General features: G+C 47.5%; 1 protein-coding gene across 1 annotated transcript in view; it reads right to left on the reverse strand.

Annotated features, from left to right (window-relative positions):
* Positions 1-17,498, reverse strand: part of LOC147702949 (uncharacterized) — a 4,293,369-nt gene that overhangs the window by 1,308,309 nt on the left and 2,967,562 nt on the right. The window contains exon 26 of the mRNA XM_086929459.1: positions 3,597-3,687. Coding sequence (XP_086785585.1) covers positions 3,597-3,687 — 91 coding nt within the window. The remainder of the gene's footprint in view (positions 1-3,596; positions 3,688-17,498) is intronic.

The following is a 17,498-nucleotide window of genomic DNA, read 5'->3' on the forward strand; positions in this document are numbered from 1 at the left end:
CTATGTATCTCGTAAACAACTTTGTTCATGTACCTAGGCTTATTGGTATTTTCTTTGAATTTTACAACCCTGATGAAGTCCTGTTGGGCGAAATGTGTTGCCTGGGCTGGTGTACGCTTATAAAAATGACTTCAATAAAGTGGATTTGAATACAGATGAACAGGACTCCTTGATGATTAAAACTAAAATTATTGGATTCATTAATCTTATTGTACTTACAATAAAAGAATATGTATTGAAATAAAATGCTCCTTTTCATGTTTACTTATTAGATGTTTGTGTGATTAGTTACTTCTACGCGGTTGGGTCACGAAAAGTAGATCATTGGAGATCAATACTTGATTTAGAAACATATGCTTGTGCAACGGCAGATGGCCTACACAGCTAACACCTCTCATCAGCCCGGCTAGCTTGACTCCAGTGGTGTGGAGGCTCTGGGACCCACGTCTGAGCTACCCCAGTACACTCAGGGAGAAAATTACAAAAAACAATTACAAACGTGGGTCCCAGGCACTCCACACCACTGGAGTCAAGCTAGCTGGGCTGATGAGAGGTGTTACCTCGAAACCGGTCCGGTCCTCGGATGCTTGATTCCGTTCTGGGAAGGACATGGCTTTTGTAGTTCGGACTGGACTGTTCCCATGGGGCACAGGGTCAGAGCTGATTTGCATATCGCCATTGTCTAACCCAGGGTGGTGTGGAGTGCAAAAAAACAATGGATTTGGGCCCAGATCTTTGGACTGGGGTGAATGTGTGACATTGATCCACATTCTGTCCATCACCTGTTTTGTTTGCAATTGCCGCCATAAGTGCGCTGGGGATGCTCAGACGTGGGTCCCAGGCACTCCACACCACTGGAGTCAAGCTAGCCGGGCTGATGAGAGGTGTTACCTCAAAACCGGTCCGGTCCTCGGATGCTTGATTCCGTTCTGGGAAGGACATGGCTTTTGTAGTTCGGACTGGACTGTTCCCATGGGGCACAGGGTCAGAGCTGATTTGCATATCGCCATTGTCTAACCCAGGGTGGTGTGGAGTGCAAAAAAACGATGGATTTGGGCCCAGATCTTTGGACTGGGGTAATTGTGTGACATTGATCCACATTCTGTCCATCAACTGTTTTGTTTGCAATTGCCGCCATAAGTGCGCTGGGGATGCTCAGACGTGGGTCCCAGGCACTCCACACCACTGGAGTCAAGCTAGCCGGGCTGATGAGAGGTGTTACCTCAAAACCGGTCCGGTCCTCGGATGCTTGATTCCGTTCTGGGAAGGACATGGCTTTTGTAGTTCGGACTGGACTGTTCCCATGGGGCACAGGGTCAGAGCTGATTTGCATATCGCCATTGTCTAACCCAGGGTGGTGTGGAGTGCAAAAAAACGATGGATTTGGGCCCAGATCTTTGGACTGGGGTGAATGTGTGACATTGATCCACATTCTGTCCATCACCTGTTTTGTTTGCAATTGCCACCATAAGTGCGCTGGGGATGCTCAGACGTGGGTCCCAGGCACTCCACACCACTGGAGTCAAGCTAGCCGGGCTGATGAGAGGTGTTACCTCGAAACCGGTCCGGTCCTCGGATGCTTGATTCCGTTCTGGGAAGGACATGGCTTTTGTAGTTCGGACTGGACTGTTCCCATGGGGCACAGGGTCAGAGCTGATTTGCATATCGCCATTGTCTAACCCAGGGTGGTGTGGAGTGCAAAAAAACGATGGATTTGGGCCCAGATCTTTGGACTGGGGTGAATGTGTGACATTGATCCACATTCTGTCCATCACCTGTTTTGTTTGCAATTGCCGCCATAAGTGCGCTGGGGATGCTCAGACGTGGGTCCCAGGCACTCCACACCACTGGAGTCAAGCTAGCCGGGCTGATGAGAGGTGTTACCTGGAAACCGGTCCGGTCCTCAGATGCTTGATTCCGTTCTGGGAAGGACATGGCTTTTGTAGTTCGGACTGGACTGTTCCCATGGGACACATGGTCAGAGCTGATTTGCATATCGCCATTGTCTATCCCAGGGTGGTGTGGAGTGCAAAAAAACGATGGATTTTGGCCCAGATCTTTGGACTGGGGTGAATGTGTGACATTGATCCACATTCTGTCCATCACCTGTTTTGTTTGTACTTTCTAAATGTGGCATTTTCAAAAACAATTTAAAAATCTTAAAAACCATCTCCCTAAAATGTGGTCTTCAAAAATTATGATTTCAGAGAGCCTAAACTCCATTTCTTTATCTGTTCCCATTGGCAAGTTATACTTGAAAGATGCTACAAAGTAACTCCCAAGTTAGCATATGGGACTGATAGCCTTTCAATAGTGAAAAACAAAATTGGGTGTATTTCACTATCAGGACACGTAAAACACACCAGCATATGTCCTGCCTTTTACCTACACAGCACCTTGCCTGTGAGGGTACCATGGGCCTACCTGAGGGGTGCCTTACATGTAAGAAAAGGGAAGGTGGGGGCCTTGGAAGTGGGTACACTTTCCAGGTGGACATGATAGTTAAAAACGGTGCTTGCAGGGACTGCATTGGCAGGTCTGAGCCACATTTGAAAAGGCTACTTGGATGGGTGGCACAATCGGTGCTAAGGGCCCACTAGTAGCATTTGATTTACAGGCCCTCATGGGTGATAAGCAGTGCTTTATAAAACCTGATTGATTGAGTTATTTATGCACTCAACAAAATTAGACTGACATCTTAGTTAAAAAGGTAGACGCATAAACATCTAGCCAACATACGTTTTATATGCCCAGCCACTATAGGAGCATCATCTGGCCAGTCTTACTTTTGGGGTCCTGGGCCACTGACTATTTGGGACATATACATCCTACTCAATATAGTCAATCTGATGATACTGAGATACATGTCAAATACCAATGATGAAGCCAATTGCAAAACTTGCATACCTAATTTCTGCACATCTGCATATGTAGGGTGCAAGATCAGTCTAAATATAGGGACATCCATGATGACAAGTACCCTTACAGGTCGGATCTCTCACGCCTCTTGAGTAAAAGACCATTGAGGAAGACCAACTACTTCCCTTTGAATCCATTGTTAAACATGGGCCCCTTGTGGATGGGGCTCTCGAGGTAGTAAATCTGTTTGGTTTGTGAATTAATTTAGTGAAAAATGTGTGCACGTTCAAAAAATCACCAGCACACTTTAATGAACGAATTTTCAAATTTGAAATAAGGTTGGTTAAACTTCCAATATTGAACCATTTTTCATAATCTATTGTAAGGAAGAAATTCCTTTTTTTCCAGAAAGCTGCCTCCTGTGCTTTAACACGACGCGTAGAATGTGAATGCTATATATTGTATCATCTAAATTGTTATGAAAAATACAATCTGCTAGCTGAGATACAGTTCTTGTGTCACAGCCCTGAAGACAGAGGTGAAATGCTTAACTTGAAAACAAGACATTCTGCAACACCTATCGAAAATACAGACGCAAACTCTCGATTCTTGAGTACATAAGTCCTTCAATTAATAAAGTTAATATGAGGTTCATTGGAGAATGATTAAGACATGGTTCGCAGAAGTAAACAAAATTTAGAGTTAGAAAAACGCAGAGTAAGAACTCTGCACATCACCTGTGCTACAGATCTTTCCTCATGCTTAGGATTGGGATCCAGCTGTCCGATTGAGTGCATCGGAATTCTCTTAATGTTTTTTTCAGGTGACCTGCAACAAATAAATAACATCTAAACTATCCTGTAAAATTATATTTATATTTTAAACATTGTTTAAAATAAAGCAAATTACTAATACAAATCAGACCAAACCATTCCTGTGAGGAGAATTCTTAAGTAATTTGGTGCCAAATCGCACTTCACTTTCTGAAAAAATAACTTTATAAAAACTTTGACCCAAATCAAAAATGCATTTTCATCCGTAATGAACCATCCAGGGCTGAAAATGCCTTCATTTATGTTTAGTAGGGATTAACACAAGGAATTCTGGCAGACGTAAATGGTTTTTTACCACGAGTGCGGAGAAGTCTGCTGAATAAAGTCTAAAGTAAGATGTGGGAGGTGGGCAAAACAAGGCGTGGTTAGCCTTGTTAGTTTATAAATTCCAACAAACCTGCATGTTTGTGGGCATTCATAAATTGAAATCTGACACCTTCCCCAACATATAAATAGTCGGCGATGTATTCCAGCCTAGTGACTCACCTTCCCGGAGGGAAGATGAATGAGTCCCCCCAGATTTGGTGCCGGTGTTGGGGTAGGGCTTTGTTTCCAAAGGAAGAAACATTTTCCCCATGGTTGCCATTCCCACCGTGTGGAATTGTGTGCTGCATATACTGGTGCAGGGGAAACAGGCACCTCTAAAAAAAATCATGATATGAGCACAGATCAGCTGTAAAACCTGCAACGGGCACAGCTTTTCATGTGTACTATCGTACCCGTTTCACGAAAAGCAAAACATTCTTCAAGCAGAGTCGTAGAAACCAGCCCATAATTTCATACTTTTTTGTGACTCAGTCCTTTTAGGTTAACTTTTTTTTAAGCATCTATCGGAGAAAAGGCTTAGAGGTTTAGATATTCCACATCCATGTATGACCAGAACTTTTGGAAGTTCTAAAATTAAATGAATATAAGATCGAAAGAAGGAGAGAAAGAAAGAAATAAAGACCAAAACAGAGAGTGAGAGGGAGTGACTGTGAATGTGGAAGTATGAGAGTGATAACGTGAGAGTGGGAGTGAGAAAGAGTGTGACAGTAAGGGGGAGAGCGAAAGTGAAGGCGTGAAATTGAGAGTGCTAGAGAGTGAGAAAGTGGGAGAAAGGGTGTTAGAATGAAAGAAGGTGTGAGAGGGCGAGACATAGGGAAACAATGTGAGAATGGAAAGGGGCGACCACTCGGTCCCCCCGAACGTATGGTTGGGTGCCCCAATCCTCCCGGGAAACCATTTTGGGCGGGGGGCGTGTCCCGGCTGGTATGCCCGAAGCGGCGTATCCGGGGCGCGCCTTTTCCCGCCCAAGAGGGGTTGTCCTAGACACCTACACCGATGACCACGCCCAGTAGGCATACCGGAGGAGGGTACACGCCCTCCCGCAGAAGAATAAATAGAGCGGGAATCCGAAGAAGCGTCCTCTTGTTCCTGTGCTCTGAAGGCTGCACCCACTCGTTGCTTGTGAGCCCTCGACGGAACAAGCAGCAATTTTGAGAACTTGTAATCTTCTTGTTTTTCTTTCAGTTACTCAAAGGCGAAGAGTCCAGGACCTCGTTGCTCGTCTAAGGAGCCGATAATCAAAACCATGGCTGGCAAGAAAGCAGGAAAGGGTTCCGAGACGGATAAGGTGCTACGCCTGTTGATGAACCGAATGGCTGGCATGGAGCGGAAACTCGGACAAGTCCCATCGATCGGTCGAGGTTTGGCGGACGCCAAAAAGCAACTGGCTGCACTGAGCAATCCTGGTAACCCTAAGAAGGTGATAGGCCCGGCCTGCCGGGAATCGTCCCCGAGGGTAGAGGGAAGCGGGTCAAAAAGAGGGCGGTTTCAGGGGAGGTTCCGGTCCCTGAGGTGCCCCCGGCCACCCCGGTCACACCAGCTGACAGCCCGGTACCAATCCCAGACACGGGTCAACCGATCCCGGTTGTAATTACCCCCTCTAACGATGAGGATATGCCTCCTGAATTGGCCACCCAGTTGGCAGCATGGCTCAATAAGAAAGCAGGGGGTGCCAAGGCGCCCGGAGACACGGCCGAAGAGGCCAAGTTACTAATACAGCAGTTGCGGCAGTCGCGAGATGCCGTGAAGGCGAATCTTCCTCTTGTTTCCCCACAGGTGACACCGGTAGGACCGGCAGTTGGTCTCGAGAAATCGGCGGGAACAACGACCGAACCGGGTAAGCTCGCTTTGCCAATGGCGGGGAGGGCTCATTACCCTCAAGGCGGGAGAGGGTGGCACAGCACATCCCTATGGCAACAAAAGAGTTGATATGGGGAGACAAGTATGTCAATATGTTTTCGTTATTAACTGACCATCACGAGATGGAATATGCTAAAACCCAGAAAGATTTGTGGCACCCGAGCGTGTGGCGCGCCAAGATGGCGGAGTTCAGGGTGAATGAAACGATCACGAATTGGGCGAAGGCCTTTGCAATATTTACTGCAGTTATGGGGGAACATAAACCTGAGGTATTAACTGAACTGTCTTGCTATCAAACTCGTATTATGGATTTCTATGCAATGTATGAGGGAGAGGAATGGAAAGGTTACGACATGAAATTCCGAAAAGCGAAAGAATATGATGCCTCTCTGACATGGGACTGCCTCGACTCGGTCTCATGGCATAAGCAGCTCCTGCCGGGGGCGGCAGGTACATCCTCGCCGGGCGGGAGTGGGTCAGGGGTCTCCCGCCAAAAGCCCGCGGTGCCCTTTCGAGCAGGCGCCGGGGGCGATCACCAGCCGAAAACCGGCGGGAATGGTGGAAAGCGGGGGTCTGTTGGGGCTTCAATCGAGGCAACTGTAACAGACCGCAAGGAACTTGTAGGTTCAACCATGTGTGTGCGGGCTGTGGGAATTCCTCACACCTGGAGAGTTCATGCAGATCGAAAAATAACGGGGCGGGAGGAAAGGGAGGGTCCAAGCAGGAGTGAGGTAGATCGTTGTGACCAATTGCCTACACCCGTTGTTCTCATGGCTATGACTCCTTGGTTAAACAAATACCCTGATTATGTCTCCGCTGGGGTGTTGAGGAAGGGATTCTTGCACGGCTTCCACATCCCGGCGGGGGATTTTCGAGGGGACTCCTTTTGTAAAAACCAGTTATCGGCGCAACATAATCCAAGTGTGGTAGAGAGAAAAATTGCGAAAGAAGTCAGCTTAGGGCGAGTGGCAGGGCCTTTTCATCGCCCACCGGTGGCGGATTTCATCTGTTCCCCGTTAGGGGTGGTCCCGAAGAAAGACCCCGGGGAGTTTAGGCTTATCCATAACCTGTCTGCTCCAAGGGGTTCCTCGGTGAACAAGGCCATTGACCCAGAAGTCTGTTCGGTGCGGTACGCATCTTTCGATGATGCCGTTGCCATGTTAAATCGCCTGGGCCCCGGGGCGCTGATGGCGAAATCGGATATCGAATCGGCGTTCCGGTTGCTCCCGGTACACCCACAGGATCAGCGCTTGCTAGGTTTTGCATTCCAAGGGAGTTATTACATGGATAAATGCATGCAGATGGGTTGCTCCATTTCTTGTGCCTATTTTGAAAAATTCAGCTGTTTTTTAGAGTGGGCATTCACCGAGGCCACAGGGCATAGGCATGTTATGCATTATCTAGATGACTTCCTGTTCTTAGGAGCGGCCGGCGACACAAAATGTGCGCAGGCGCTACATGACTTTTGCATCCTCATGAGGGAGTTTGGAGTCCCATTGGCACCAGGTAAGACGGTTGGACCATCTACTTCACTGGAGTTTCTGGGGATTGAGCTCGATTCTGTGGAGGGATGTTTCCGTTTGCCGGTGGGAAAGGTAGCCAAATTTAGGGCTTCCCTGAAGCTATGACTTAGTAAGGAGAAAGTGACCCTCCACCAGTTACAGCAAACAGTGGGTCCGCTTAACTTTGCCTTGAGAGTTATACCAATGGCCCGCCCCTTCTCACGCTCTATTGCACAAGCTATGGTTGGTCTCAAAGAAGGACACCACCGTACGAGACTGTCTGCAGAGGTTCACCAGGATATGCGCATTTGGTTGGCATTTCTGGCGGACTTCAACGGTCGAGTAGTATGGAGCAAGCCGCCAGCGTCTTCAGACGAGCTAGGTTTGTGGACTGACTCAGCGGGGAGCGTGGGATTTGGCGCCATTTTTGGTAACCGATGGTCGGCGCAAACATGGCCGGCGTGGTGGCACTCCAGCGGTCTCACAAGTAGCATTGGGTTCCTGGAGCTATTCCCTATTTTTGTTGCTCTGATGGCATGGCCTGACGAGTTCAGAGACCGCTCTGTGGTATTTTGGTCTGATAATATGTCTGTTGTTGAATGCATTAACCAACAGGCAGCACGCTGCAAATGGATCTTGAGATTGTTGACAGAAGTTGTGCTGCTTTGCATGAGACTGAATGTACAGTTCAGGGCGAAACATTTGCCGGGCGTACTGAATCATGCGGCTGATGCACTCTCTCGTTCACATATGCAGGCGTTCAGGGGTTATCTACCTACAGCGGACCTAGTGGCGGCACCATTCCCCGAAGCACTTTGGCTAATCGGTGCCCCGGATTACAAGACCTCGTGGCAGCAAGCTTAGCCCCCAGGACGAGGAAAGCATACGAAGGAGCGTTTCGTTCCTATTGCACATTTTTGGGTCCGACAGAGAATCAGAACTGGGGTCAGGAGGAATCCTTCCTGGGGTTCTTGGTAGCACTACACAGAGAAGGCCGATCAGCGGCAACGGCCAATAGGCATAGGGCGGCCATTTCATTCATGGCGCAGGTGCATGGCATAAAAGACCCAACAGGTTCCTTTTTGGTGAAAAAAGCCCTTCGCGGCTGGCAGCGCCTTGAGGGTCGCAGGCAAGATGAGAGGCGCCCGATTGGCTTAGAAAGGTTGTCCATACTCATGGCGAAGCTAGTCGAGACATGCTCTTCCCAGTACGAAGCAGTTCTGTTCCGGGCAGCTTTCGCATTAGCGTTCCATGGGGCTATGCGGGTGAGCGAACTGGTCGCAAGGAATAAGAAAGACATTGAGGGAGGCTTGTGCAGGGATCACGTCCTAATTAGGGGTGATTCGATGGTAGTCACGATAGCCAGGTCCAAGACCGACCAGGGGGCTACGGGAAATAGTGTGGTTGTACAGCGCGTGCGAGGGTCCCCCACGTGCCCGATAATGTGTATAGAGGAATACTTGGCACTAAGGGCGGCGACATGGGGGGGGAGTTTGCTGAGGCACAATGATGGCACCCCACTGACGAGGTTTCAGTTCCAGAGGGTGCAAGCACTGACAATCGCTGCTGCGGGCATGGACCCGGGCGATTTTGGGACCCACTCCTTTAGGATAGGGGCTGCTACTGAGGCTACAGCCAGGGGTCAGGGTGCGGATGAAGTGAAACAGTTGGGACGATGGTCCTCGAATTGCTTCAGAAGGTATGTGCGATTGCACATGTTGTAAAGTCAATGACATGCACTCACGCTTCTTGTCTTTTGTTTGAATTACAGTTTCGCGAGCCTGTCACGTGGGGCGGAATTTGCAGTCGACCCAGTACCAGGAGACCAGCGGTCATGGATCACCGTCTAGAGAGAGAGTGGTATGGGTCGTGGGCCACTCATACGTGAGGCGCGCCGCGGACGTATTCAAAGCAGGTGACGCGACTCGCGCAGCTGGGGAATACGGGTACAGAGTGGCCTTCCATGGGAAGGGCGGGCTCTGTATTGACCAATTCGAGTCATTCGTTGAGGGTCTCTTAGGGCGGCAAAGGTCACCGTCATCTGTAGTCATAGTACACCTGGGGGGCAATGACATGGTGACACTGGGTAGACGAGTGTTGTTTGAACAAGTTTTGGCTGCTGTTAGCTGGTTGTCGAAAAGAATCCCGGGGTGCACGATTGCCTGGTCCCACATGATTCCCAGGAAGGTATGGCGGGGGGGCCTTTCGGTGTCAGCACTGAACCATTCGGTGAAGAGGGTAAACAATAAAATTGGTAGATTGTTTCGCTCTGCGCAGTTGCATAGCATTCCTCATGGGTGTATTCGGGGTGATCACATGTATCTGAATGATGGGGTTCACCTGTCCCGGGAGGGGAATGATTTACTCATAGGAGACTTCATAGCATGGCTAAGGGGTTTGAGGAAGCATGACCTTTAGGAGGAGTTGGGGGGGCCGGATAGTCGGTCAACTATCCGGCCTGTGGCGGTAAGGTCATGATCGGTGAGCAGTAATTTCAAGGTCCCTAGAGGGGGCGCCACCCAGAATGGATGGGAGCGCCCGGGGGGAGGCGGCCATTGGCCCCTCCCACGGGGAGGCGGCACCCACTAAGGATGGGTCGCCTAAGGGGAGACGGCCATAGGCCCCTCCCAGGGGAGGAGGCGGCTATATGCCCCTCCTACTAATTTCCCGGGGGGCGGATATCCGCGACGGCGGATAGAGAGTGTGGGGATGGTGGGGAGTCCACGCTGTCCTTCCTACAGATACCTCACACGAGAACTCGGACGACCTTTAAGATGGCGTCGAGTGGAAAGGGGGCCCCCACCACGACAAGGGAAATTACAGTTGGCAATGAGGGTACAGTCCTCTGCGCATGCGCCACTCACACCGTGAGGGCGAGAGTTTGGTAGTAGGGATCTGACACCGGTTAAGACCTTGCCGTTGGCCCTTAATGCTAGGATGTACAATTTTAATTTAGAATGTATGCATTTGCAGGATGTTAGACTCGGCTAGGAAACCTTTGTATTAGAGATCTGTTAAGGTTAGCCAAAGAACATGTCTTCATCGAAATGTAATAAATGTAAAATTGTACATGATTATGAAACTTTTATTTAATGTTTTAAATTTTGTTTCATATTTTTAATAAATACGGCCGGGAGGGTGACTCCCTCCCGCCTTCCAAAAGTTCAAGCCTGCGTCCGACTTCCCATCCTTGGGGATTGTGTTGGGAGGGGGTGTCGGGAATCCCGGCCATATGGAAAGGGGCGACCACTCGGTCCCCCCGAACGTATGGTTGGGTGCCCCGATCCTCCCGGGAAACCATTTTGGGCGGGGGCGTGTCCCGGCTGGTATGCCCGAAGCGGCGTAGCCGGGGCGCGCCTTTTCCCGCCCAAGAGGGGTTGTCCTAGACACCTACACCGATGACCACGCCCAGTAGGCGTACCGGAGGAGGGTACACGCCCTCCCGCAGAAGAATAAATAGAGCGGGAATCCGAAGAAGCGTCCTCTTGTTCCTGTGCTCTGAAGGCTGCACCCACTCGTTGCTCGTGAGCCCTCGACGGAACAAGCAGCAATTTTGACCCACCCACCAGCCCCTTATGGCAATGTTTGTTTTGTAATAAAGTTTTGCTGAGTTAGGCCCTTTTTTCCTTTGTAGAAAAGTAAAGGAATGTTTTAGTTGAGGATGTGACTTCTGTCTGTAGGATACTGTTATTTCTTTTTAGGAGTAAACAGTCTTGATACAATTAGGTATGCTGAATTTCTTCCTTCCTTAGTAGGTAAACAACTGTCGTATTTATTTTTTGGTCGGGCGGTAAGGTCATGATCGGTGAGCAGTTATTTCAAGGTCCCTAGAGGGGGGCGCCACCCAGAATGGATGGGAGCGCCCGGGGGGAGGCAGCCATTGGCCCCTCCCATCGGGAGGCGGCACCCACTAAGGATGGGTCGCCTAAGGGGCGACGGCCATAGGCCCCTCCCAGGGGAGGAGGCGGCTATATGCCCCTCCTACTAATTTCCCGGGGGCCGGATATCCGCGACGGCGGATAGAGAGTGTGGGGATGGGGGGGGAGTCCACGCTGTCCTTCCTACAGATACCTCACACAGGAACTCGGACGACCTTTAAGATGGCGTTGAGTGGAAAGGGGGCCCCCACCACGACAAGGGAAATTACAGTTGGCAATGAGGGTACAGTCCTCTGTGCATGCGCCACTCACACCGTGAGGGCGAGAGTTTGGTAGTAGGGATCTGACACCGGTTAAGACCTTGCCGTTGGCCCTTAATGCTAGGATGTACAATTTTAATTTAGAATGTATGCATTTGCAGGATGTTAGACTCGGCTAGGAAACCTTTGTAATAGAGATCTGTTAAGGTTAGCCAAAGAACATGTCTTCATCGAAATGTAATAAATGTAAAATTGTACATGATTATGAAACTTTTATTTAATGTTTTAAATTTTGTTTCATATTTTTAATAAATACGGCCGGGAGGGTGACTCCCTCCCGCCTTCCAAAAGTTCAAGCCTGCGTCCGACTTCCCATCCTTGGGGATTGTGTTGGGAGGGGGTGACGGGCATCCCGGCCATATGTAAGAGTGTGTGAATGTGTTAAAGTGAGTGAGTGTGGGTGTTGAGTACAAGTGTGTCTAGTGTTCATAGTCATACTTCCTGGAAACCTATTTTTCTTTTTGGGTGGCTCTCCTTGTGATTAGATTCTTGGAGCCAAGCCAGACCGACTCGTCTTTTCCCATGAATGTTCAGATTTGCCCTCCTCATAAATATGGTTCGACTAAATTGTCAAATATATAAACAACTCTGCTTGATGGATCGGCCTGAAACGTTTTAGGGAGGAGCAAAGTTGAAGAACATTTTTGTTTTTGTTTTTAACGTTTTTGAAGGTTATGACACCAAATACACTCTTGCTATGGAAACTCTAACCTAACTATAACTCCCACCCACCTATGTATATATTTGTTATTATACAATTCGCCCAAAAGCTTCAAAGGACGCACTCGCAGCAGCTGAAGCCAAAGCTTTAATGTTTGGAAAAACGGTGGCTCCAATCGATGAATTTAGATGCATGCTGGACCCCCAGTAGGTCATGCGCAGTGCGTGTGTATAGTACATTGCATGCTGGGACATCGAGTTCCTGTTGGAGATCTTTATTACTCACAGTGAGTTCGGTGCACTGCTAAAATTAAAGAGCATTGTTCTCCCTCCAATGGGCTCTAAAATGACATGCTGGTTCTTAATTTTCCTCAGTTGCTACGCTGACCGCGGCTTCAGTAAAGTTACAGTCGCCACGCAGCCTCTCCTTACAGTCCTTGAAACGGTGCATACTATGAAATCTTCAAAGGACACACTCGCAGCAGCTGAACCCAAAGCTTTATTGTCTGGAAAAAACGGCATTTTCATTTCAGATCACAGTTCATGCCGAGGCGTTTCAAGGACACAGCCTGGGCAGCTGCTCTGGCATTACACAGAAGGCTCCAATCAATTAATTTAAATGCATGCTGGACCCCCAGTAGAGCATGCGCAGTGCATGTGTATAGTACATTGCATGCTGGAACATTAAGTCCCTGTTGGAGATCTTTATTACACGCAGTGAGTTCCGTGCGCTGCTAAAATTAAAGAGCATTGTTCTCCCTCCAGTAAGCTCTAAAATTACATACTGGTTTTTAATTTTTCTCAGTTGCTACGCTGACCGTGGCTTCAGTAAAGTTACATGTACCACAAAGCCTCTCCTTACATATGTGTGTGTGTGTTATAGTGCAAGGCAATTCGCCGAAACGTGTTGGTCCGATATTGTAGATACAAGTGATTGTGTATTTTTCTGACCCAGTGCCGCCGGATTCAGTGTCCGGAAAGGGATATATATATATATATATATATATATATATATATATATATATATATATATGTTGGGTCACTGAATAAAATACTGCCCACTTGAAAAGCTCCGGAGGTCTGCATCTCTTTCCTCGCCTGACTGCCGCTGGGAGAACTCAGGAAGTGGTTTGAGGGTTTCCAGATATATATATGTATATATATATACTGAAAATGTGTCCAAATATACTACTTCTTTCTTCAAGATGCAGTCAAATCATTGTGCTCCTTTGATCTCTTACGTAAGGTGGAGCGGTTCCCTTGGGGCCCCAATTTGTTGCTAATGACTCCTGATGTCTCAGCGTTGTATACTTCCATAAGACATTGTGATGGACTGCAAGCCATGGAATACTACCTCAACAAACGTCCCACGAATTTGGCTACCCACAACGAGATGCTATTGAACATGACACACATGTGCCTGGAACAGAATTTTTTTTTTTAACAATGCCATTTATCAACAGGTCAGGGGTGTGGCTATGGGGGCCTGCTTCTCCCCCAGCTATGCGTGCTTGCACATGGGGCTGTGGGAGGAGCGAGTCCTTTATGGCCAACACCTGGAGATTTCCACCAACAACATCTTACTTTATCTACGCTACATAGATGATTTATTTTTCATCTGGAGGGGTACCCAAGATAGTGCCATGGCATTTGTTGAAGAATTGAACAAGAATAGTAGTAATCTGAATTTTACATCCAATATCAGTTCCAGTTCACTATGTTTCTTAGATGTGGAGGTATATGTTGACAACAATATGTTGGCAACCAAGTTGTATAGAAAGCCCACTGCCGGCAATACGGTTCTACACGCTGCCAGTCACCATCCGGCACATCTGATGTGGAGCATCCCTATGGGGAGATGCTTCGGATCAGAAGACTCTGTAGCACAGATGCAGAATGTGCAGTAGCGCAGAAGGAGAGTAGAAAACGTTTTCTGGCCAGAGGTTATTCCAACGAATGCCTCACAAAAGCTATTAATCGTACGCTATCCATCACTAGGCAGGAGGCTATGCTTCCTAAGGAGAAGGTGGATGCAGGTGAGGGTCAGGTTCCTAATGTACCATTGCATATTATATTAACTTATGATCGCCAACATGGGGAATTAAGAAAGATTCTGTATAAGAATTGGAACCTAGTGAAAAGTGACCCAGTCATTGGACAGAAAGTAGCCAGAAAACCTCTGCTCACTTTCCGTAGATCGTCTTCCATGGCAAAGGCTCTTGTCTCTTGTCAGGAACACTCTGGAACCTCAACTTTCTACCACTTGGTTATCCCTTAGTACGGGCTTCAAAACCTGTCCCCAGTGCAAGGCTTGCCGCTATGGTAGTAACAGGATGCATTACAGCAGCCCCTTCAGACAGGAACCAATTGCAATTAACAAAAGGTTAACATGCAGGACGGAATACGCAGTATATGTGTTGGAGTGTCCGTGTGGGTTGAGGTATGTTGGTAGGACCCGACTGCCCGCCCACAAACGGATACTCCAACACATACGGGCGATTGTGGGACATGATCAGGCTTACCCGGTTGCCAGGCACTTACTGTGGCAGCATCTAGGAGAGGAGGGGACCGCAAGGCCAAACTCTGTCTCCTAGAGACGATATATATATATATATATATATATATATATATATATATATATATATATATATATATATATATATATATATTGGAGCGGAATACGAAGAATCCAAATGGATGAAATGACAGGGAGGATTTGCATATCTGCATTTAGGAATCATCAAAAAAGAAGGTGCCTGTCCGGTTGAGCTCACTCAGCATCAGGATTTCAAATTTTAAATATAGATAGTGGTCAAGCTAGGTGTAGTTACTCATGAAATAATTGCTCTTATGATCTGTTTGTCTTTTATATTATCAGCACACTTTTTTGCACTATTTTCTTTGCACTTTACACATCACACTTGGCACTTAACCAGTTAGGGAGACAAGTACTAGTAATAGGGCCACTTGGCCTGAATTCAATTGTAAAACAACTATGACAGTGGTGACTTGCAGCCACAACATGATGCAAAAATGTAACATAGATACGGTAACTGTGCAGCAGCTTTGTGTAATTGGATCCATAAATTTAAGAGAGGTCAGGTCATGAATATGAATTGCTTTTCGACCCCATATATAAAAATGTGTAGATAGGAATGTAAGTTTTAATTCGATAAATAGCCACTATGGCTTTTATTAATTTTCTGCACATTGATCTTTTATGGATATAATAATGATGTTTTATATTCACTGTGTCCCACTATGCTGCTATATGGTCTTTATACGTATGATACAATATTTATTTATTTATTTATTTGCGTACATTGCACAGTACTTTGTCTATGTTTACTGCCTACTGCCATGCACTGTCACTTTAAAAGTCTGCCTCCCTGGTTTGCAGTATGTCATGTGATCAAGCTTCTTCCCGAGGCGAAACGCGTCATGGCGGACGCGCTGGCATGAAAATAAATAAAAAGCACTTTATGCACAAGCTACTGAAGGTCTGCTCTCCGTCATTGTGAGAAACTGACAGCGCGAGCTTTGTGACGATCTTCAGGATATATATATATATATTACCTACTGGCGGTCGCCAGTAGGTATATATAGTTAGGATTTTTTCTCTATGGGACTTTTGAAAATTCTATGTCTAATAACTTTGGCGTTTGTGGACGGAATTGGCTGAAATTTTCAGGAAAATGGCACATATTGTTTCTGAGCAGCCCCTGAAAATTTGGGGGGGTTTCGTCAAGGGGGGGCGAGAAAAAAGGGGGGTCCCAAAACGCGTTTTCCCCATTCATTTTTCCATAGGGCGTTTGGCCTCACTTTTAGCTCGAACGGCTGAACGGATTTGCACGAAACTTGGCAAAATTGTAGGGACTGTTAGCCCGATGTGCCTTTGCTGGGTCTCAATATATGTGCTCCAGTGGATTTTGAGAAATTAACGTTTTAAAAAACAGATACATCTGTGACAGTGTCCCGGATAGCGCTCCGGTTCGCGAACTTTTCGCGTAACGGAACTTTGCGTAGCGAAGCTGATTGGCTCTCCGGTGTCTGTCAACATTCTAAACAGTTCGGAGCGGCCCCATCTTGTCTCTCGGTAGGATCGAGAGACAAGAGGAGGAGAAAAACGAAGGGGGAATTTATTGAAAGGGGGCAAGGTAGACCCTTCTTGACCCCCTAGGAATGATGTTGGGGTTATTAAAGGGTCCCGTGGGGCAAATAAAAAAATATTGATTTTTTGCGGTAGAAGCGCTTTCCGGTTCGCGAACCGGGTAGTGAACCGGGACGCGAAACGGGAATCCGCCATTTTGTGTTTCGATTTAATTAAATTACAAGATGGAGGAAAAACAATGTGAGAAATGGGTATAAGGGGGTACGGGAGACGTATCCTGACCCCCTATGTTTTGTGAGGGTGGCTGAGGATGCTCATATATGTTGATACTTGTCTTCCAGCGGGTGCGCGTGAGCGTTTTTTTTTTTTTTTTGCTGCGTGACGTTTGTTAACGTTCGATTCGAAGGAAATCAGGAAGTGTTGACCGCCATTTTGACACTGCGAGTAAATATATTGTTAAAAATAATTGTTATAAATTAATCCGTATTGATAAACATTGTCTGCGCTATCTTGCTTTTTTTCCAATGGCACACTTTTGTCGTGCACGGCAGCCATTTTAGATGCCTTGACCAGACCCACTCTCTGCACGCCGCCGATCGTGACGTCAGTTAACGTTCGATTCGAAGGAAATCAGGAAGTGTTGACCGCCATTTTGACACTGCGAGTAAATATATTGTTAAAAATAATTGTTATAAATTCATTCGTATTGATAAACATTGTCTGCGCCATCTTGCTGGAGAAGTGTGGAGAAGTGTGGCTCACTGGTTAGAGCAGGCAGACCCTGAAGCAAAGGTCAGACCCGGGACCAGGGTTCAATTCCCGACGCGGCAGGGTCTTGAGCTCAAATGTCCATGGACTCGATAATTCTCGCTTCGGTGCCTGACCTAATCATGGGTTCACACTCTGCAACTCTGGGCATTAAGCTTGCTTAATCTCCACAACGGCCCCCCGCGGCGGGATGCCTGGCTTTCACCTTGGGGATGCCCTGTAGGGGCTATCTCACAGGGAAAAGCCAGGACGGGTTCCCAAGGTAAGCCAGGAGATACCCCTTCGGGGGTCGATTCTGGCGCTATATAAGAAACATAATAATAATAATAATTGCTTTTTTTCCAATGCCACACTTTTGTCGTGCACGGCAGCCATTTTAG

The sequence above is a fragment of the Lissotriton vulgaris genome, chromosome 7, assembly GCF_964263255.1.
Source record: "Lissotriton vulgaris chromosome 7, aLisVul1.2, whole genome shotgun sequence".
Classification (NCBI taxonomy): Eukaryota; Metazoa; Chordata; class Amphibia; order Caudata; family Salamandridae; genus Lissotriton; species Lissotriton vulgaris.